At 42.8% G+C, this 23,730-nt stretch overlaps 2 protein-coding genes across 6 annotated transcripts in view; one reads left to right on the forward strand and one right to left on the reverse strand.

The window, feature by feature from the left end:
• Positions 1 to 6,250, reverse strand: part of timm9 (translocase of inner mitochondrial membrane 9 homolog) — a 9,291-nt gene extending 3,041 nt beyond the window's left edge. The window contains exons 1-2 of one of the 5 annotated variants that reach the window (XM_078562718.1): positions 6,139 to 6,250; positions 1 to 76 (exon numbers count right to left, since the gene is read on the reverse strand). In XM_078562718.1, coding sequence (XP_078418844.1) covers positions 1 to 36 — 36 coding nt within the window. In that variant the 5' untranslated portion in view covers positions 37 to 76; positions 6,139 to 6,250. Of the gene's footprint in view, positions 77 to 3,375; positions 4,086 to 6,138 lie in introns of those variants that run through there. The other 4 variants (XM_078562715.1, XM_078562717.1, XM_078562716.1 and 1 more) reach the window with 4 other exon arrangements.
• A 12-nt stretch (positions 6,251 to 6,262) lies between these two features.
• kiaa0586 (KIAA0586 ortholog) overlaps positions 6,263 to 23,730 on the forward strand; it is a 657,376-nt gene continuing 639,908 nt past the window's right edge. The window contains exons 1-2 of the mRNA XM_078562702.1: positions 6,263 to 6,487; positions 9,396 to 9,475. Of these exons, the coding sequence (XP_078418828.1) occupies positions 6,274 to 6,487; positions 9,396 to 9,475 (294 nt within the window). The 5' untranslated portion in view covers positions 6,263 to 6,273. The remainder of the gene's footprint in view (positions 6,488 to 9,395; positions 9,476 to 23,730) is intronic.

Genomic DNA, 23,730 nt, shown 5'->3' on the forward strand with positions numbered 1-23,730 from the left:
CTGTTTTATTTGGTCTGTTTCTGATATTTGTGCCATTACAACTATGCTTTTCTGGTCTTGGGAAGGGTTATTGTATCTGGCAATAAAACAACAATTTAGTATAGACACACATTAGAATTGAAAAGAGATGTGTTAAACTTGTATAGAATTATGATTAGACCACATTTGAAGCAGTGTGCAGTTCTGATCTCCATATAATAAAAGAAATACAGAGGCACTAGAGAAATTGCAAAAAAGATTCACAAGGATGATACCAGAACCGAGAGGTTATACCCATCAGCAAAAAACTGAAAGGACTGAAGCCCTTTGCTTTAGAAAAGAGAAGGCTGAAAGTTAACCTGATAGAAGTTTTTTGATTATTAAAGGTATTTATAAGGTAAACATAAATAAAGCGTTTCTACTTGGTGGTGGTATCAAAACGAGGGGCCATAAATATAAAAGCAAAAAACTGCGGATGCTGGAAATCCAAAACAAAAACAAAAATACCTGGAAAAACTCAGCAAGTCTGGCAGCATCTGCGGAGAGGAACACAGTTAACGTTTCAAGTCCGAATGACCCTTCAACAGAACTAAGTAAAAATAGAAGAGAGGTGAAATATAAGCTGGTTTAAGGGGGGTGGAACAAGTAGAACCAGTGATAGGTGGAGATAACCAAAAGATGTCACAGACAAAAGGACAAAGAGGTGTTGAAGGTGGTGATATTATCTAAGGAATGTGCTAATTAAGGGTAGAAAGCAGGACAAGCAAGGTACAGATAGCCCTAGTTGGGGTGGGGTGGGATGAAGGAATCGAAAAAGGCTAAAAGGTAGGGAGGTTTATGGAGGGAATTCCAGACCTTGAGGCTGAGGCAACTGAAGGCATAACTACTTGTGATGGAGCAAAAAAAAATCAGAAATGCTGAAGAGACTAGAATTAGAGGAGCACAGCTATCTTGGATAGTTATGTGGCTGGAGATGACAGAGATGGGGAGGGGTGAGGCCATGGAGGGAGAATTTTAAAATTGAGGCATTGCTTAACTGGGATCCAATGCAGATTAGTGAGCACAGCAGTAATGAGTGAATGGGACGTGCTGTGAATTAGAGCACTGGCAGTAGAGTTTTGGATGGACTCAATTTACAGAGGGTAGAATGTGGGAATCAGGAATGCATTGGAATAGTCAAGTCCAGAAATAACCAAGACATGGTTAAGGATTTCAGTGGCAGATGAGCTGAGGTGTGGAGGAGTTCAGAGATACTGAATTGGAAATAAATGGTCTTAGTAATAGCATTGATATATTGAAGCTCATTACAGGGTCAAATATGACACCAAAGTTGCGAACAGGCTGATTCAGCCTCAGTTACCATGCAGAGAGATGGAGTTGGTAGTTAGGAAATGGAGTTTGTAGCAGGGACCAAAGACAATGGTTTCAGTTTTTCCAATATTTAACTGGAGGACATTTCTGATTAGTACTGGATCTCAGCCAAGCAGCCTGGTAATTTAACAGCAAAGGAATCAAATGAGATGATGATTAAGTAGAGCTGGTCAGCGTACATGTGAAAAATGACATCATGGTTTCAGGTGATGTCGCCAAAGGGAAGCATGTAGTTGAGAAATACGAGAGGCCCAATGGTTATGGTGCGGAAGTGAGACGAGAAGACATTGCGGGTAATTTTCTGGCTATGGGTATGGCTGGAAGTTGCTGGAGAGACGTTGCAGGAGGATGCTGTGGTCAACCATGTCAAAAGCTGCAGAGCAGTCGAGGAGGGATTGTTTACCTTTCTTGTCATGGTCACATAGGATATCATTTGTGATTTTGACGAGAGCCGTTTTAGTACTGTGGCTGGAGTGGAGACCTGACGAGGGGAATTCAACACAGAGCTCCAGGAAAGATGGGCATGTACTTAGGAAGCGACAAGCTCTTTGGAGAGGAAAGGTAGGTTGGAGATGGAAGGGTAGTTTGCAAGGAGAAATTTCTTTACCTAAAGCTTGGAGCTCACTCTCATAAAGAGTTGATCTGAACTACATATATGTATTTAAGGGAAAGCTAGATAAACACAAGGGACAATAGATTATGCTGGTAGGGTGGGAGGAGGCTTATGTGAACATAAACACTGGCGTAGACCAGTCAAGCCAAATGGCTTATTTCTGTGCTGAACATTCTATGTAATATGGTTCTTTAAAAAACAATTTGTAATGTAACCAGAGATATAGAAAAGCACTAAAAAGAGCTCTGCAGTCCATTTGGGTGGTCCCAAAAATTAATATTTGTTGACTCCTTCACAGCTGTCTAATTCACCCTTGATATTGCCCCACATTATTTGGCTCCATGTCCCAAGGTAGTTAATTCCACAACTTTGCCACCTTTGCATAAAGTATGGGTCTAAACTGTACATGCTATTTAGCTTGGACAATGGCAGTGTGTGTGCGAACAGTAAAAGGAGGATAGGTAGAAAGGGAAGCATAAAAAATTGACAAAATGAAGTAGGCTTCAATGGCTGAGGCACCTGGCGGAAGAAAAACAGAAGCAACAAAACTCTGCCAACCATCAGCAGTTCTAACTGGGCTCCCCACCTTAAGTACCAACTGGCTCCTTGCCCCATCCCGTAGATGTCAGGAGAAAATTAAGAATTGTAGTTAAGGTCTGAATATAAAGTCAGTCTTAAGATCAGAGGGCTGGAAAGGGCCTAGTAGGAAGATAAGGTGTTGCTCCTCAAGCTTTGAAGTACTTCAAAAATACTTCATTAGCTCTAAAGTGCTTTGAGACAGCTGATGGTCGTGAAAGGTGATATATAAATACAAGTCTTAATTTGGAACAGTGTCAAAGGCTAGACAGGTCAGAGTAGGGTGGAGAATTAAAATGCAAGTGACAGGATGCTCAGACAGAGAGAGGAATTCAACAAAGCAAATCAGTATTTGGTTTCACTGACGTAGAGAAGATTGTACCAAGACCAGCAAAGACTAAGTATATGTGAAATTGCTTCTCACAGGATGAGTACTTTCATGGAAAGGTGTGGGAAGGACAGCAGGTGGTATGGGTGATCCAAGAATGAATCAGGACGCAATGGGATGGGGGGACCCAGGATGCAGTGGAGGAAACGGAGCCTTTGGGATGTTGAGATGGGAGGAGGTTTTTGGTGGTGAGATCATATTGTAGGTAGTGGAACTGGCAGATGATCTAACAAGTGCACAGCCTGGTGGGATGGAAAGTTAGAACAAGGGGGCCCCTATCACGGGTGGGGGAGAGGGGATAAGGCATAAGCACCAGAAAGAGCAGTCAACCATGGTGGAGCGGAATCTTCAGCTAGGGAAAAATACCATTTCAGTAACTTGAATGGAAGATCATCTGAACAGGTTTCACAGAGGCAGATAAACTGGGAGAAGGGAATAGAGTCCTTACAGGAAGCTGGTTGGAAGGAAATTAATGGCTCCCACAACGCCCTGGATTACATTTCTTCTTGAGTTGAGAAAATAATGGAGCTAAATAAAACTGCACATGGCTCCATTTCATTGCGGGGTGAGGAATGGAATAGTAACAGGCCATGTGATCCACCCGGTGGTTAACCTTCACAAAAGCAGTGCCCACAGATTCCCTATAACCAGAGAAAGAGCCAGTTTGCTGGGAACATGGACTCAACTCTAAAGGGGCCGATCACCTGTGCAGCAACCAGCGACGGATGCACTTCTAACCGTACAAAATCCTCCCACAAGGAGTTGGAGCTGTGGCTACAGTCAGTAAAAACACATCGGAGCCTTTCCAGCCACATGGGTTGTGAGTGGTTGTCAAAAAAGAGGTTGCGGCTGCTCGATCCCGTTTCACCTCTGTTCACGAAAATACCGCTGGAGCCATGACTTACCGGAGCGTCTTCCCGCCTCAAATCCGAACTCCCACTCGCACATTCACTAGCGTCATCAGTAAAGTAAAATAACCCACCACTGTACGATCATTGACCATTGATTATAGAAGTTCAAGGACCAGATTTCAGTTGAAACAGATTTTTTTTTAAAAAGAGAAAGATGTGTAAATAATGCGGGGGCAATCGAAAGCGTCAACTGGGAAATCCGGGCTAGTTTTGCTTTGTTGGAAGCGGGGAGCTGGGATTAACGGTCCAGTAATGCCCGGATGCAGCTCGAGCCCTTTTTGAATTTTAATCAAAAGTTTCGGCTCCAGAAGAAATAACAGGATAGGGGGCCCCAGCGGCACCTGCCCCCCCGACAGAAGACCCCAGCAATACCCCCCCTCCCCCTGACAGGAGACCCCAGCAATACCCCCCTCCCCCTGACAGGAGACCCCAGCAATACTCCCCCTCCCCCTGACAGGAGACCCCAGCAATACCCCACCTCCCCTTGACAGGAGACCCCAGCAATACACCCCCTCCCCCTGACAGGAGACCCCAGCAATACCCCCCTCCCCCTGACAGGAGACCCCAGCAATACTCCCCCTCCCCCTGACAGGAGACCCCAGCAATACCCCACCTCCCCTTGACAGGAGACCCCAGCAATACACCCCCTCCCCCTGACAGGAGACCCCAGCAATACCCCCCCCTCCCCTTGACAGGAGACCCCAGCAATACCCCCCCTCCCCCTGACAGGAGACCCCAGCAATACCCCCCCTCCCCCTGACAGGAGACCCCAGCAATACCCCTCCAGGGTCCCCAACATTTCTCTCTCCCCCCCCCGGGTCCCCAACATTTCTTCCCCCCCCCCCACCCCGGGTCCCCAACATTTCTTCCCCCCCCCCCACCCCGGGTCCCCAACATTTCTTCCCCCCCCCCCACCCCGGGTCCCCAACATTTCTTCCCCCCCCCCCACCCCGGGTCCCCAACATTTCTTCCCCCCCCCCCACCCCGGGTCCCCAACATTTCTTCCCCCCCCCCCACCCCGGGTCCCCAACATTTCTTCCCCCCCCCCCACCCCGGGTCCCCAACATTTCTTCCCCCCCCCCCACCCCGGGTCCCCAACATTTCTTCCCCCCCCCCCACCCCGGGTCCCCAACATTTCTTCCCCCCCCCCCACCCCGGGTCCCCAACATTTCTTCCCCCCCCCCCACCCCGGGTCCCCAACATTTCTTCCCCCCCCCCCACCCCGGGTCCCCAACATTTCTTCCCCCCCCCCCACCCCGGGTCCCCAACATTTCTTCCCCCCCCCCCACCCCGGGTCCCCAACATTTCTTCCCCCCCCCCCACCCCGGGTCCCCAACATTTCTTCCCCCCCCCCCACCCCGGGTCCCCAACATTTCTTCCCCCCCCCCCACCCCGGGTCCCCAACATTTCTTCCCCCCCCCCCACCCCGGGTCCCCAACATTTCTTCCCCCCCCCCCACCCCGGGTCCCCAACATTTCTTCCCCCCCCCCCACCCCGGGTCCCCAACATTTCTTCCCCCCCCCCACACCCCGGGTCCCCAACATTTCTTCCCCCCCCCCCACCCCGGGTCCCCAACATTTCTTCCCCCCCCCCCACCCCGGGTCCCCAACATTTCTTCCCCCCCCCCCACCCCGGGTCCCCAACATTTCTCCCCCTCTCTCCCCTCCAGGGTCCCCAACATTTCTCCCCCTCTCTCCCCTCCAGGGTCCCCAACATTTCTCCCCCTCTCTCCCCTCCAGGGTCCCCAACATTTCTCCCCTTCCCCCCTCCAGGGTCCCCAACATTTCTCCCCTTCCCCCCTTCCAGGGTCCCCAACATATCTCCCCCTCCCCCCCTTCCAGGGTCCCCAACATATCTCCCCCTCCCCCCCTTCCAGGGTCCCCAACATATCTCCCCCTCCCCCCTTCCAGGGTCCCCAACATATCTCCCCCTCCCCCTTTCCAGGGTCCCCAACATATCTCCCCCTCCCCCTTTCCAGGGTCCCCAACATTTCTCCCCCCCCAATCCCCGATAGGGGTCCCCAGCAATCACCCCCTCCCCGGAGCCGCGATTCCACCGCAGTCCGTTAAAACAGATAGAGCCCGTCCGGCCGTTGCCCCTGGAGACGCTGTTAAGCCCGCCTTCCGCGGGAACTGCAGGGCAAAGACCCGGTTTCACCCGTTTGTGTACGAGCTGCCAGAGCACTCGGCGCCGTTGAAACGGTTAACGCGTTTTTTTCTAATATTGTTTAAACTTTTTTTTGTGCCAATGGAATAAAAAAGGTGCGGCGAGGTGACCAGTGGTTAGTTTGTGTTTATTACTTTTAAACTCCTGGTGTTTGCGAAGAAGGAAGCAGCCGCTGACTGGAGGGCCTGGGCTTAGGTTGAGTGACGGCCGCAAATCTCCAAACACAGCTCATCTCCGGTAGCAAAGGAAATTGGAGGGGGAGGGCGCGAATGGAGTTACCGGTCAGTGTTGTGGAAGGGGGCCGTGCCTGCTATCCTGGGACTGCCAACAGAGACCGAATGTCGGTGCAAAAGTTGCGTGAAGTAACTTCTCTTTCCGGTGCAGAGGAATCAATTTACATTCCACCCGCTCTGCCAGTGAATAAACCACGGAGCGACAAATTAGCATCTAATGCAGATATGTCAGGAGGAGAGACTCTACCAGGTCAATGTCCATTCTTCTCCAGTGTTCAATCTGTTAACTTGAATTTAATTTGGTAAAATGCTATTTTCTATTGATTTCCAACAGCGCATGGGTGAAACTATTATTTGCAAGAAGGTACTGCCACATAGCGAGGTTGGATGTTCGAAGGAAATCTTTGAGTGATGTTGAATTAATGCATTCATAATTACAGCAGAGGCGCCCATGGGTCTACATTGCATCTCTACAAATAGTCTTCCTCACATTTTGGGGCTCTTACTTATTCTAAAGAAATACATACCCTCCAAAGACATCAGTACATTTGGTTAAAGTAGAAACACTCGATACCATAGGGAATTTAGAAGAAACTTCTTCACCCAGAGGAATGAGAATATGGAACTCGCTACCACGGGGAGTGGTTGGAGGGAATGCATTTTAATGCATTTAACAGGAGCTAGACAATCATGTGAGGGTTATTCTGATAGAATTATGTAGATGAATGAAGAGAAGAGGTTTGAGTGGAGTGCAGGTGCCAGCATAAATTACTTCGGTTGACTGGCTTGTTTCTGTATACTGGATATCCTGTGTAATAAATATATAAAATAATATTGCAACTTTTTTTCTCTCTCCAATCTTGAAGGTATACAAGGTGATTTGTGTTGGGGATAGGGCAGGGGTGGTTTCAGGGGCATGGAAACAACAGCTTGTATTTATATAGTGTCTTTAATGCATTAAAATGTCCCAATTTGTTTCACAGATGCATTGTCATTGTGGAGCTGGAGGAGATCAAAGAGATAGAGAGGGATTTGAAAATAAGGAAGGAAATTTTAAAATTGAAGCATTACTTGAAGCCAATGTAGATGGGTGAACAGACCTTGGTTGAAACAGGGTATGGACAACAGAGTTTTTGATGACTTCAAGTTTATGGAGGGTAGAAAGTGGAAGACTGGCCAGGAGCATGTTAGAATAGTCAAGAGGTAACAAAAGCAAGAATGAGGGTTTCAGCAGCAGATGAGAGATGGAGGTGGAAATAGGCAATTTTAGTGATGGTGCAGATATACAATTGGAGGCTCATCTTGGGGTCACACATGACACCAATGTTGTAAGCAATCATTTGTTTAGCTTCAGACAGTTGCCACAGAGAGGGATGGAGTTAGTGACTAGTGACTGCAGTCAATTAACCTTTTAAGGTAACCTGGGTATTTAGGAATAGGAATGGAGCATTCAGCTCCTCAAGCCTGTTTCACCATTTGATGAGATCGTGGCTGATCTGTATCCTAACTCCATCGATCTGCCTTGGCTCAATATCCCTTAATATCTTTGGCTAGCAAAAATCTATCGATTGCAAATTTAAAATGATTAATTGAGTTAGTATCTACTTTGTTTTGTGGGAAGGAGTTCCACACTTCCAGCACCTTTTGCGTGAAGAAGTATTTTCTAACTTCTCTTCTGAATGGCCTGTGATTTTTAAACTTATGTCACATTGCCCTAGACAACTCCACCAGTTTCTAACTCTACCAAATCCTTTCAAAATTCTGAAAACCTCAATGAAATCACCCCTTAACTTTCTATGTTCCAGTGAATCCAAGCCTTGTTTATGTAATCTCACCTCATAGTCCAACCCTGGAACCCCGCTAACATTCTAATGAATCTTCCAAAGCCAATGTATCATTAACTAATGTGCAATGCCTTAATGGTTCACAGAACTCAAGATGTGGTCAAACCAGGGCTTTGTGTAGCTGTAGTAAAGTTGGTCACAGCTAGTGAGCCACTCAAACCAGAGTAACTGTTCACGTTACAGTTTTTTCAGTACAGCTATACTCAGAATTTAAAATCACAATTTTGGCAGAATACCTCTATAACAGAATTGTGAATTTTTGATTTTCAGCATGATAATTTGAGATGTTGATGTGTGACAATGGCCATTGCATAAAGCACATTCTTAGCTAGTAGAAGAACCTGCAACCGGACCTCTTGTCACAAATTCCCACGTTCAAGACCTGTTTTGCCTAATCACCAAAACGAAAAGCTACACATATTAAACTGTATTCTTTATTTGCTCAGTTGGTAAATGTTGCAAATAGTATAGGTTAATTCACCAGCGGCCTTCCAAAATCTTTTAGTCAAAACAAAGATATTTGTGTCTCAACGTGGTCGCATTTCATCTCCGACGACAGTGCAAATTTAAATCATCACTGTGTTGTGAAGGAGACTGCGCAGTAGTTATTTGGAATTACATTGCTATCCATATTATTGATTCCTGAAATTAATTAAGTGATAATCAATTGAAATGACAAAATTATGTACTTATTTTCTTTCAAAGCCTGGAGAACCCTGCTTACATCATTCAAGGAGATGAGGCCATTTGTTTTATTTCTTTTTTAAAACATGTTTGCAAGTCTTAATGATTGCATCCCAGCCACACACAAGCAAAATATTGTAGGTGCTTGAAATCTGGAGGAAAATGTTGAAAATACTCCTTGAGTATTTCCAGCATTTTTATTTGTTTACCACCATGTATTTTAAAATATATATGTTGCATTACCCTAGGGATACAATGGATTAGTAATAAACAGTTCTGCAAGTTTTGTTGTATTGAAATTACTGCATTTAAAATAAAATTAAAGAGAAGCAGACCTCTTGAAAGCAAATCTGGTCTTTTTCTAAATTTGGTTATTGTCATTTTATGGAAATCAACATAGCAAATTATTTATATTTTATTAATTATGAGTACTATGGATTATATGGCTCCACTAGTTTTGTTTAATTATATCTTGGAACTTCTTAAAATAAAGAAGAAATGTGAATATTTTGAAAACATTTTCCTGTTATTTTGCATTTCATGGAAATTGTCTATTCTTGATTAAGCTTTATGTGTGGCTCTTTTGTAAGGATTATGCTTATTAATTTATTCATATTGATTTGATTTCAGCACATGTACATGATTATAGAACAAAATCAACTGGTGACCAGACTCAAAAAGAAACCAACTATAACAAGTTACCACAATGGGTAAGAAAATATTTAATTACCTATAAATTGAGTTTAGTAGCACTTTCTCCATTGAAAAATCTGTTATAATTCAGTCCAGTTTGGTTGGTTGAAAGTCTGTTCATTTGCTGGTTGTTAAGAGTCTTATGTAAAATATTCAAACCAATTACTTGTGTATGCCACAGAGCACCACAGCTTGCACACTCTGTAAGAGAAACTTTTAACAGCTCAGTCTAAAGAACATTTGTATTTGAGAATGAGAGGCAGGGGAGGGATGTACATACAAGGTTAAAGATTACATTTCCTATAATTAATTTTCGTACATCCCAAGTTATTAATCTTAAATTGCTGATACTAATGTATCTTGGTGTTCTGATTTAGAATTTATTTATTAATGAGACAACAGCTGTGTAAAGAGTTATTTCAAAATTATCAGACCCACTAAATTCAAATAGGACAAAACAGCAAAGAAAAAAATACAAGCACAAATAAGACAGAGTTGTCTGGGTTTCAAGGGCCAGATTGGCATGGCTTGGTTTGTAGGTTGGATACCTACCACTGTTTTAGCATATTTGAGTGACAAATTGCAGTGACAATAACAACATGCATTTATATAGTGCTCTGGGGGAGGTGGGACCTGTAACAGGCTGGACAGGTTGTACCTAAATAGAGCTGGGACTGAGTTCTTTGTGGGATGCTTTGCTAGTGCTATTAGGGAGGATTTAAACTAACTTGGCAGAGATGTGAGAACCAGAAGATAATATCAGAGAGGAATACCAAGGTGTACATAATACTGGGAGAGATAGATAGCATTAAAATAAGGAATAGTTAGTTAATAGGTAGGATAGAGCAAGGGACAAAATAATAAAGAATAAATCAGAGTTACTGTGCATGTATGTGAATGCGTGGAGTGTGAGATAAATAAAACTGGTGAGTTATAGGTGCAGATTGCCATGTGGACATATGATGTTGTGGTAATAACAGAGACCTGGTTCAAAGAAGGACAGTCAGGCATTAAATATTCCTGGATACTAGTTCTCAGGAAAGATAGGAAAGGGAGAAAAGGAGGAGGGGTGGTGGCATCGATTAAGGGGAACATTGCAGTGCTGGAGAAAGAGAATATCCCAGAGGGGTCAAGGATGGACCCTATTTGGCTAGAGATAAAAAACAGAAAAGGTGCAATTACATTGCCTGGTATGGTCTGTAGGCTGCCAACCACTGGGAAGGATGTAGAGGAACACATTTAGTCGTGTAAAGAGCAGAGAGGGGCAAGAGTTCCTAGAGTGTGTTCAGGAAAATTTTCTACAGCATGTTTCCAGTCCAATGACAAAGGAGGCATTGCTTGACATGGTTCTTGGGAATGAGGTGGGCCAAGTGGATCAAGTATCAGTAGGAGAATGTTTAGGGGACAGTGATCATTGTAGCACAGGGTTTAGGCTGATTATGGAAAAGGACATTCTAGAGTAAGAATAATTAACTTGGGGAAAGCCAACTTCAATGGGGTAAGAACGGACTTGGGCCAAATGAACTGGAGTCAAAGGTTGGCAGGAGAAACGATAGACAAACACTGGACTACCTTCAAATAAGAGAGAGTCAAGGTATATTCCCTCGAAAGGGGAAGGTAGGGCAAACAAAGCCAGAGCTCCCTGGATGACAAAAGAGATAGAAATTACGAAAAAGAAGAAAAGTTGTGCTTATGACAGATGTCAGGTAGAAAAGATAATTGGAAACTAGCCAGAATATAGAAGGTTCAGAGGGGAGATGGCAAAGCAAATAAGAAAAGCAGAGAAGGAATATGAAAAAAGACTGGCAGCCAACATAAAAAGGAACCCCAAAGTCTTCTGTAGGCATGTAAAAAGGTAAAAGGAGGAGTAAGGCCGATTTGGGACCAAAAGGGGATTTATACATGGAGGCAGAAGGCATAGCTGATATATTAAGTAAACACTATACATCTGTCTTTACCAAGGAAGAAGATGCTACCCAGGCCATGATGATAGAGGGGATAATTCAGACATTAGAAGGGTTTAAAATTAATAAACAGAAGGTATTGGGTAAGCTGCCTGTACTTAAAGTTGATGAGGAACCAGGACCAGATGAGATGCATCCAAGAATACTGAGGGAAGTGAGAGTGGAAATTGTGGAGGCACTGGCCATAATTTTGCAATCTTCCTTAGGCTCAGGGGTGGTGCCAAAGGACTGGACAATTGCAAATGTTACATTCTTGTTCAATAACGGTGTAAAGATAGGCCCAGCAACTACTGGCCAGTCAGTTTAATCTCAGTGATAGGGAAACTTTTAGAAACAGCAATTCAGGACAAAATGAATAGTAACTTGGACAAATGTGGGTTAATTAAGGAAAGCCAGCATGGATTTGTTAAGGGAAAATCGTGTTTAACTAACTTGCTGGAGTTTTTTGATGAGGTAACGGAGGGTTAATATGGGTAATGCTGTCATGTGTACATGAACTTCCATAAGGCATTTGATAAAGTGCCGCACAACAGACTTGTGAACAAAGTTAGAGCTCACGGAATAAAAGGGACAGTAGCAACATGGATGCAAAATTAGGTGAGTGATAGGAAACAGAGAGTAGTGGTGAACGGTTGTTTATTGAACTGGAGGAAGGTTTACAGTGGAAAACCTCAGGAGCCAGTTTTAGGGCTCCTGCTCTTCCTGAAATATGTTAAGACGTAGAACCAGATGTGCAGGGCCCAATTTCAAAATTTGTGAACGATGCAAAACTTGGAAGTATTGTGAATTTTGAGGAGGATGGTGTCGAACTTAAAAAGGACTTAGACGGGTTGGTGGACTAGACGGACAAGTGACAGATGAATCGCTTCACATTTCTCTGCATTAAATTTCATTTTGGTAGGAAAAATGCAGTGAGGCAATATAAAATAAAGGGTACAATTCTAAGGGGAGTGCAGGAGCAGAGGGACCTGGGTGTATGTATGCATAAATCATTGGAAGTGTCAAGGCAGGTTGAGAGCACAGTTAATAAAGCATACAGCATCCTGGGCTTTCTCAGTAGGGGCAATAGAGTACAAAAGCAAGGAAGCTATGTTGAACTTATATATAACACTGGCTTGGCTTCAATTGGAGTATTGGATGCTGCACTTTAGGAAGGATGTGAAGGCATTTGAGAGAGTGCAGAAAAGATTCATGAGAATGGTTCCAGGGATGAGGTATTTCAGTTTTGTGCTTAGATTGGAGGTTATGACTGTTTTCCTTGGAGAAAAGAATGCTGAGAGGGAATTTGAGATTATTTAAAATCATGAGGGATTGGGGTGGAGTAGATAGGGAGAAACTGTTCCCATTCTTGAAAGGATGAAGAATGAGAGGGCACAGATCTAAAGTAATTGGCAAAAGACGCAAAAGCAATGTGAGAAAAAACTTCTTGATGCAGTGAGTGGTTAAAGCCTGAAATGCACTGCCTGAGAGTGTGGTGGAGGCAGGTTCAATAGAAGCATTGAAAAGGAAATTAGACTGTTATCTGAAAAGGAAGAATGTGCAGGGATACACGGAGAAAGCGGGAGAATGGCACCAAGGGAATTGTTCATTTGGAAAAGTGCAGGAGTGCAGGCATGATGGGTTGAATGGCCTTCTGTGCTGTCACAATTCTTTGATTCAATGCAGATAAACTGTCTCAAAGTACATCGCAACAATGGAATTTAATGGGATGCTGAGCCAAAGAAGGAGGTATTAGGAGAGGCTGACTAAAAGCTTGGCCAAGGAGGTGGATTTTAAGGAAGGTGTTGCCAATGGTGTATCAGAAGAGAGGATGCAAAAGAGGGCAGAGTCAGAGTAGGGAGATTCGGGGTGGGGGAGTGGGGTTGAAGAGTTCTGGAGACTATGAAGGATTTAAACGGAGGGATGAATTTTAAATTGAGCCATTGGGGAATTGACAATCAATATAGATCAACATTAATGGGTGATGTGTAATCAAGTCTTGATGTGGAATAGGGTATAGGAAGCAGCCTTTTGGATGAGCTGAAATTTTGGAAGATATGGGTGGCTGGGTGGTGGACTATTGAAGTAGTCAATTCTGGTGATGGCAAAAGCTTGGATGAGGCAGATGGGCTGAGATAGGTGCAGAGCCAGATGATATGGAGGTGCAAGTAGACCATCTTTTTGATGGAATGGATGTGAGGTTAGCTTAAGGTCAAATAGGCTGTCACAGTTGCAAACAGTCTGGCTTAGCCTGAGACAGTGACAGTGACTGAGACCCTAGACTAAAATTGCTTAGGTGGCAAGGGTACAGTGTTTGGTATGAGGCCTGAAGACAATGTCTTTTGTCTTCCATTGTTTAGCTGGAGAAGTTAGGTTTTTTTCCAGGACTGGATGCCGGACAAGCAGTCTGACAACATGGGCGGACCAGAGGTCTAAAAGGTAGTCAAAGAGTAGAACTTAACCTTACAGCTTCTTACCAAACTCTCCATTCCTCTGACAAATGTGAATCCCCCCACTTGCCTTTGACTTGTTGTGACAGCTGTGCCTTTAGTTGTCTTGACCCTATGATCTGGAATTCCCTCCCTAAAACCATCTGACTTTCCAATTGCCCCTCCTTTTAAAGTACTCCTCAAAATCCAGCTCTTCAACCCAGCTTTTCGTTCTGCCTTCTAATATCTTTTCTTGGCGTACTTATATGTTTGATTATTCCTCTGTAAAGCACCTTGGGATTTTTTCTACATTAACGGTGCTTTGTAAGTGCGAAAGGTCTCATCTTCTGTGAACATTAAAACCTTTCTTCTATGTTTTCATGAGGATGTGAGTATTCCTGGAAAGGCCAGCATTTGTAACTAATTCCTAATTGCCCTTGAGAAGGTGGTGGTGAGTGACTTTCAAATGAAGGTGCATTCCCTCATGCCGTTATCCTTTTTGCAACATAAAAACATATGACCCCTTACAGTGATTTTCAAAGATTATGCTCCCCCTGCATAACTAAACACACCTTTTTTGATAAAAGAATAATCCCATACTACTTCTGGATAACATTCAAGTACCAGGAACACAGGAGGTGGTTGGCTACTTATGATCTACAGAAGTCATTTGGGACTGAGATAAAAGCAAAATACTGCGGATGCTGGAAATCTGAAACAAAAACAAAGTGCTGGAAAAACTCAGCAGGTCTAACAGCATCTGTGGAGAGAAAGACAGAGTTAACGTTTCGAATCCGTATGACTCAAAATGACCCGTATGTCTCTGAAGAAGAGTCATACAGACTTGAAACATTAACTCTGTATTTCTTTCCATAGATGCTGTTATACCTGCTGAGTTTTTCCAGCATTTTCTGTTTTTGTCACTTGGGACTAGGGTGGCTCTTTTCTCATGAAAGCCTGCCCCTGGCAGGGAAATATGGTTGACTATGATCCTGGGCTTGCTCCTGAACAACCTGGTATTGCCTCTGTGGTTTCTCTAGTGTAGTGCTCTAAGAGGAAGTGCTGGAGGTCTGCTAGGGAATGATGTTTTGAAATCTGGCAGGTGGACTCTAGTTGCTATATTCCATTTGACTCTGGATCTTTGTGCGTTCTGAATAGCAGAATGGATGGTCTAAAGACAACTATCATGATATCAGAAATGCATGGACATACATAACAGGAAAGGATTACAGGCTGGGTCTCTTTTCTCTTGAAAAAAGAAGGCTGAAGGGTGACCTAAAGAGATCTTTAAAATTATGAAACATTTTTTTAGGCTGGATACAAAGACCACGTTTCCTCTTGTGGAGAAGAGCATAACTAGAGGCCATCAATGTATACAGCCACCAAGAAATCCAATAGGGAATTCAAAAGAAACTGCTTTATTGAAAGAGGGATGACAATGTGGAACTCGCTACCACAGGGAGTGTTTGAAGTGAATAGTAGAGATGCATTTAAGGAGAAGGTAGACAAGCATATGAGAGAGAAGGGTGTGGAGGGTTACAATGATAGATTTAGATGAGGAAAAATGAGAGGAGGCTCCAGTGGAGCATAAACACTGGCATGGGCTGTTTGTGCTGAATGGCTTGTTTCTGTGCCATGTATCATAAGTAATCATTGTAGATGCTGGTATCCATGAGTTTTGGGTCCTGCAACTCCAAAACCATTGGAAGAATGAGGAGAGGCAAAATAAACTAGATGGTGGCATTTTAAAGGGGATGCAGGAACAGAAGACCTCAGGTGGATATGCACAAATATTTGAAGGTGGTAGCATAAGTGAAGAACACTGTTAGTAAGCATATGGAGCCCTTGACTTTACTAATGGAGGAATAGATTACAAAAGAAAGGAAGTCACCAGGGAATACGAAAATTTTCCCTTACAACAGTGACAAGCCACCCAAAAGTTCTCAGGACTTTTGAAACACCAGTCTCATCCAAAGACACTAGAATGAATGCTGTTTCTATATCATATCTGGAGAACGTGACACACTTAGCAGTTCCCACACAGCAACGGATCTGCACATGATTGCAGTCACATATGCAATTCCTATGTGTACTGACAGCATTCTCAAATTATATGCTGACTGCTTCACTGCTATTGGCAAATTGAAAGGTGCTAAATGCAAGCTGCAAGTAGACCCTAATGTGCCCCCAGTTGTGCATCGATGACAACAAATACCATTTCATGTCAGAAAACAAACAGGGAATGAACTTCAGCGCCCACTTGATCTTGAGATTATTGAGAAAGTTGGGGATGAGCCTACCCCTTGGCCCTCACCCATACAGGCCGTCAAGAAACCAAAGAGCGAGAACCAGATTAGAATCTTTGTTGATATGCGGTCATCTAACCAAGCCATTCGACGAGAAAGACACTTGACGCTGACAATCAGTGATATGGAGAAAGTGAACAATGCTAAACATTTCACTAAACTTGACCTTGATGCAGGCTTACCATCAAATCAAGCCCTCAGAAGAATCAAGGTATCTTATAGTATTCTCCATTCACATTGGACTTTATTGATACAAGAGGCTCAACTTTGGAACCAACTCAGCAGCTGAGGTATTTCAGTACATCATTCAGCCTGCTCTTCAAAGACTTGAAGGCACGCTGAACATCAGCAATGACATTTTCATCTATGTCACACTGAAAGAGAACTCAAGACACACCTCCATGCATGCCTACAACGTCTTGGAGAGTATAACCTCACCTTGAACAGAGACAGGTGCTTGTTCAGTGAAAGCAGAATCGGATTCTTTGGTCATGTGTTCAGCAGTGAAGGAGTATCACGGAAAGTTGAATTCATTGCAAATGCTGCAAATCCTACAAACGTGCAGAAAATCCAGAGTCTGCTGGGACCCATCATGTACTGTAGTCGCTTCATTCCTGTACTCTCTGCTCTCCTCATTGCCTACCCTCCTATATGATCTGACAAAAGGGACCACCAAGTGGTTGTGGACCACATCACAGAAACAGGCTGTACACCAGATCAAATCTCTGTTGTCAGCAAGTTGCACAAATACCTATTTTGATTCTGATAAAAGCACTTAACTAGTCCTGTATGAAAGTCCGGTTGGCTTAGGTGTGGTCTTTTGGAGAAAGACAAGACAGGTAAACCACTAGTCATTGAATGGTAAACAGATTGCTAACACCCACCAAGCAAAATCATTCGCAAATAGAGAAAGAAGCACTCTCAATCACATGGGGTATCTTACACTTTCATCTCTACTTGTATGGAAACGATTTTGAAGTAATAGCTGACCGAAGGCCACTAGTAAGCTTGTTCAACAAACCACACAGCAAGCCACCCACTCGAATTAGAGTGCTGGGTACTCCAACAACAGGAGTATGAGTTCCAAATTGAGTATCAGCCAGGCAAAGTCAACCCAGTGGACTATCTTTGGTGACATCTGTTGCCGACAGTCAGTTGTGAGGAAATGTTGCCAAACAACATCTAAACTGTGTAAGCCTAAATGTGCTAAAGTCACTAAACTAGCTAATATCAAAGTGGCAACAAAGCAAGATGAGGCATTGGAACTGTGTATGATGGCAATGGAATCATAAAGACATGAAAGACATGATCAGGCGAGTGTCTACAAATGAAATTGCTCACACAGTACAAGATCTTCACGATGTTTGAAATCAGCTGACCATTACAACCACATCTGATTTCGTGTTACGCAGCAACTGCATTTTCATTCCGCACTCATTGATGAAATGTGTTGTCAGTATAGTACATGAAGATCACCTGACAATTGTCAAAACCAAGCAACTCCTTAGGAAAAGGTATGGTTACCAGGTATTGACCGCATAGTAGAGCACAAAATTAATCAGTGTTTGCCATGTCAAGCAACCACAATGTAAAATTTTCGTGATTCTCCCAAGATGTCTGAACTACTTCCAGGAGCATGGATTGAAGTTGGTGTTGGTTTCGCAGATTTTTCCATTGATGATCACCTGTGCATCTGTGACAGCTGCAGCAGATTCCCAGTTGTGGAAATAGTTAGGTCAACTTCAACGAAAACCGGCAATCAAAAGCGTCACCAGATTTTCACCTTGTTTGGAATCGCTGAAAATGGTGAGAAGTGACAATAGATCCCCATTCAACAGTGACGAGTTTAGAAAATTTGCGAACCTGGGTTTCAGTCATTGCAAAATCACACCCAGTTGGCCAGGAGCTAATGAAGATATTGAGAGATTTATACGTACCTTGAAACAAGTGATATATATAGCTACAGCTGAGCACAAGTTGTGGAAGCAGGAGTTCTTATTGCTTTCTTTGCAATTGCAGAGCAAATCTTCACTTGACTATTGGAAAGCCTCCAGCTACACTCATCTTTGCACATCCTACACACATGTTGTCCTGAGCTACCCGCAGAGCTAATGATTAGCATGTACGCGATCAAGAACAAAAGGATTGATAGAAGTAAATGCAGAGAGAAGCATGGAATTTAGAACTGCACCGCTAAAGCCAGGACATAGTGCTTGTGAAATGTGGTGATTGTATTTGAAAGCAAACAGCCCCTTATGACATCCAGCCATTTGTTGTAACCAACACAAAAGGACCATTGATTATTGTTAAGCACAGTTCGCAAATCATCACACAAAATGCATCATTCTTCAAAGCAAAGAAAATGCATTCATCAGCATTGAATCCGATTCTGACATCAACATCTCAGATAAACAATGAGTTAAATGAGACTACACCTGATATCAGACGATACCCTACTTGTGAGTGAAAACATCTACCATACTTAAGTAACTATGAAGTGAACTATTTTTAGTTGATTAAATCTTTCATCTCTTTTTGTATATGACTGAGTGCATTGTTAAATAATAGAAAAGTTTGCATATGTAATTGTGTTGCTGGTGAAGTTGAATGTTCAAGTTATGCTTAAGTTTATTGTTTATACTTTTGGAAACAAACCATTGAAACATGCTATGCCTCTCATTCATTAAGAAGGGGAGGGATGTAGTGTGTTGAAAATTACATTGTGCATTTTGTCCACTTCAGGCTACCATACACACATGTATCGCTAGAGGGAGTCTAGAAGAAAACTAAAAATAGGCCAATGCTGGTTTAAAAATGTTCACTGATTTAAATACATTTTTTGGATAATCTGCTTTCGCGGGAATCCCAGACCAGGAAATAAACAAAGCTTGTGGTTGTTGGAGCCGCAGTTCTCAAAAGCTGTCTGATACGGGTTATGTGTGTTGACACTGAAGCAAAAGTTTCAGTGCGGATTCTTGGCACCTGTTACTGAGAGAAACACTTCTTGGTTCGAGTTCCAAGTGGAGAAAGGATTGCGCCGAGAAGCAAACGAAGGGAACTCGTAGAAGTCTGCCTCAGGTCTATTCCTGTTCCATTTAAAGACTTGGAGACCTTACTCATTGAGTCTATAAAAAGAATCCATATTTTAACAGCAAGTGCAGTTCTGATTCTGAATGCTTCTTGCTGAATATCTTACTGTCTTCCCAAGAACTTCACAGGCAGTGTGCCTTTGGCTCCCAAGGTCTAAACTCTGGAATTCCCTTCCTAATCTCTCCATCTCATTCCTCTTTTAAAGTAAAAACAGAAAATACTGGAAAAACTCAGCAGGTCTGACAGCATCTGTGGAGAAAGAAACAGAGTTAATGTTTCGAGTCTGTGAGATACTTTTTCAGAGCTTTTATCATTCCTCTCTTTCCCCCGCCTGCCTTGAAAATGCTTATTAGAACAGTGCTATATAAATACGAGTTGTTGTTGTTTGTTGTAGTGAAGCTCAATTCAAGTAAATTCTAGACCCCAGTGTTTAATAGTACTGATGGGGTTTTGCTACCCTGGAGGAATCCTTTGCTTGGTAGACCTGAGAAATGATCTTTGGTTTTAGTTGAACTGGAATGGCGTTCAGGAGTGCATTGGAGCTTCTGGAGTTTGGCAGCATTGAGAGGAAACCTGAGGTTTTGCACAACTTACTGATAGATTCCTTGTATCTCAATAGGGGAAGGGCATTAGCTGGACAGCACTGGGCGGAGGACATGTGGGTGTCCCAAACCTGGCAGCACTGGTTTGTACCTTTGTAAGGGATCTCTACAGTTGGAAAATTTGCTGCTTGTGATTGTGATTGGTTCTTGGGAATGTTTCTGGCTGTCTCTGTCTTCTCTCTTTCGCTCCCCCCCCCCCCCCTCTCTCTCTCTCTCTCTCTCTCTCTCTCTCTCCCCCCCCCCATTTTATCTGTCTGTCTCACAGGTATCTAAATTAAAATGTTTACCTCTTTCAAGTCTACAGTGTACAGGGGAAGAATCAATTGATTTAATGCCTTTCTTTCAAAACTTTTAATTTGTGTTCATAGATTTAAAGATCCCCATTTTAAAGCCATGCATTCTGTCCTACTAGTTTAATTTTCATGTTATTCATAGTTAAAAAGCAAAACTTCCCATATTTTGAAAAAAAAAACAGAAGTAGAGTTAGTTGGAGTATATAAGTTTTTCTGTAGGACGGGTTTGAGGTGAGAGATTCAATTACAGAGGCGCTGCAGCACTGCCAGTGATAGGAGGATGTAATTACAGTGTACAAAGCTAGCAAGAGCAGTTCTATTATAAAATTATAGGAATTTTAAATGGCAAGAGATGAAGAAAGGTGCACACAGATGTAAGAGATTTTGATGTGCTAAGTATTTCAAACAGTTTAGTAACCTAAGTTTAAAAAAAAATTAAACGCGATGGCCTGGATTGTAGGGAGAATAGCGGCCAGGCTATTGGCACTTACTGTTGTTATAGTACAAAGTCAGATGGCGTCTTCTGGCATTCACACATTTAAATGCAGAAATCTGGAATCTGCTGTTGGAAATATCTTGTTCCTCCATAGGGTGTGCGATAATAATCCTTGTCAATAGACTCAACACTGAAATAAATGTAATGGCTGAACTTGGGGCATTTGCTCACTAGTTGTCCAATAAACATGCCAAAAAAAATATTAGAGCTGGTGCATTCAGAAGCATGTGAATTTTTGATGACATGATTATACAAGATTAGGGCTCATGGGATTTGAAGTAATATATTAGCTTGGATTGAGAGTAAGAATAAATGGTCCATTTTCAGGTTGGCAGGTTGCAACTAGTGGGGTGTCATAAGGACCTTTGCTTGGGCCTCAGCTATTTACAGTTTATATCAATAATTTTGATAAGGGAAACAAGTATACTGTTATAGAATCATAGAATGGTAACAGCATAGAAGGAGGCCATTCAGCCCATTGTGCCCGTGATGGCCCTCTGAAGGAGCAATTCACCTAGTGCCACTGCTCAGCCGTTGCCCTGTAGCCCTGCAAATATTTCCTTTTCAGATAATGTATCCCAAGTTTTCTATCGATACAAGTCTGTGAGAAAATAAGCTGTGAGAAGTACGTAAAGGGATATAGACAAGTTAAGTGAGTGGACAAGAAGTGCACAAATGAGGAAATGTAAAATTATCCACTTTGGTAGGAATAATAGAAGCAAAGATTTATGTTCAGAGGGATTGGGTGTCCTTGTACATGAAGCACAAAGTTAATATGCATGTACAGCAAGCTATTAGGAAGGCAGATAGTGTATTAACCTTTATCGCAAGGGAGTTAGAGGATACGAATAAGGAAGTCTTGTTGTTTATAGGGCTTTGGTGAGACCACATCTGGAGTGCTGTGTACACTTTTGATCTCTGCACCTAAGGAAGCTTATACTTGCTTTCAAGGGGGTGCAATGAAGGTTCATTAGATTGATTTCTGGGATGAGCAGGTTGGCCCATGAGGAGAGATTGCACCTATATTCTCTGGATTTTTGAAGAACAATAGGTGTTCTCATTGAAACATAAAAGATTTGTCGAGGGATTGACAGAGTAGAGGCTGAGAGGCTGTTTCCCTGGCAGGAGAGTCTAGATTAGTCTCAGGATAAGGGGTCGGTCATTTAGAACTGAGGTGAGGAGAAATCACCACTCAGAGTTGTGAATCTTTATATTGTACTCCAGAGGGCTGCGGATACTCATCGTTGAGAATATTTAAGAGTGAGACCAATGGATTTTTGGACATTAAGGGAACCAAAGATATAAGAGGCAGGGTGGGAAAGTGGATTTGAGATAGAAGATCAGCTGTATTTTTACTGAATGATGGAGAAGGTTTGAGGGCCATATGGCCTACTTCTGCTCCTATTTCTTATGTTCTTATAAAGACAGATGCAAAGTACTCATTTCGTATATGAGCCATGCCTTCTGCCTCCACTAGAATATCTCCATTTTGTTCCCTAATTAGCCCCGTCCTTCCTTTGACCACTTTTTAAAAACTATTTATATGTTTATTAAAGACTTATGAGTTCCCTTTTTATGTTACCTGCTAATCCATTCTCATATAATAAAAACAGAAAATGCTGGAAATGATCAGCAGGTCTGGCAGCATCTGAAGAGAGAGCAAAACAGAGTTATCTCTGTTAAAAGGTTATCACTCTGTTCATTCTGTTTCTCGCTCCACAGATGCTGCTAGACCTGATGAACATCTCCAACATTTTCTGTTTTTATTTCAGATATCCAGCACCCACAGTGTTTTGCGTTTGTAATATTGTTTAATCCATTCCTACATTTTACCCTTCTAATTTCCTTTTTCAATTCTCTGTATATTCTATATTGACCTGGTTCTCCCTTGTATTATGGGTCTGACATTTAGCATAAGCTTTCTTTTCCTGTTTCGTTTGTATCTCATTATATCTTTAGTCATCCAGGGAGCTCCAACTTTGGGGTCCTTTCCTTTTGCCTTTGTTGGAACGTGACTAGTTGGTACCGGATCGATCTCCTCTTTGAAGGCCCCAAATGCTCATTTATTGTTTAATGTGTCAGTATTTGATTCCAATCCACCTGGACCAGAATATTTTTAAACTCACTGAAATTAGTCCTCATGTAGTTGAGCATTTTTACATTTGATCGCTCTTTGTACTTCTCCATAACTACTCAAATCCTAATATTGTGCTCACTGTAATCCAAAAACTTCACCACTGAAACATGATCCACTTGCCCCACTTCAGTACCCAGAACCAGACCCAGAACTGCTTCTTTCTCTGTTAGGCTGCAAACATGCTGATCAAGAAAGTCCCCTTGTACACATTTCAGGAATTCCTCCCCTTTGCCTTTAACACTGTCATTTTACCAGTCTATGTTACGATAATTGAATTTCCCATTTCCCCCTAATCTATAATTCTTGTATGGATTTTTCCTGCAAATTTATTCTTCTACCTCCTTCCTATTATTTGGTGACATATAGTAATCACCCAGCGCAATAATAGCTCTGTTATAGCTACTGGAGCTATAGCTCCTATTCCAACCAAATAGATTCTGTCTTTGGACATTCAAGTACATCATTCCTTTTCAATACTGCCACCCCTCCCTCACTTTCCTGACTATCTATTAACCAGGAATATTAAGTTCCCAATCCTCCCCTTGTTGGAGCCAGGTCTCAGTTATCGCTACTATTGTCATAATCCCATGTCGTCGTTTGGTAGCACAGAAGTTGAGTATTGCTGAGAAAAGAGACATGTCTAAGCGTTTTATCTTGCATTCATCAGGACGCGTGCAAGAATACTAATATAAGGGAAAACAAAAATTTATACTGTATGTGAAGAGAGAGCTAATTGGTTGGCAAATGGCGTTGCCATGGAGAATGCACTACTAATGGTGACTGACAGTTAACTGCCAAGCATTGTTTGAAATTTAAACCAGTCAGCCTGACCCTGATTGGTCAAGGCATTGCCCTGAGGAACGAGTCAGCGAATGGCTGTCACTTGTTTTGTTTAACTGAAACAGGCGCAATGTATGTACATATTTTTTCTGTCTGCAAAGGGGCCCTGTGTATTAATATATGTAGTTTCCAGTAC

The sequence above is a fragment of the Cetorhinus maximus genome, chromosome 18 (genome assembly GCF_964194155.1).
Source record: "Cetorhinus maximus chromosome 18, sCetMax3.hap1.1, whole genome shotgun sequence".
NCBI lineage: Eukaryota > Metazoa > Chordata > Chondrichthyes > Lamniformes > Cetorhinidae > Cetorhinus > Cetorhinus maximus.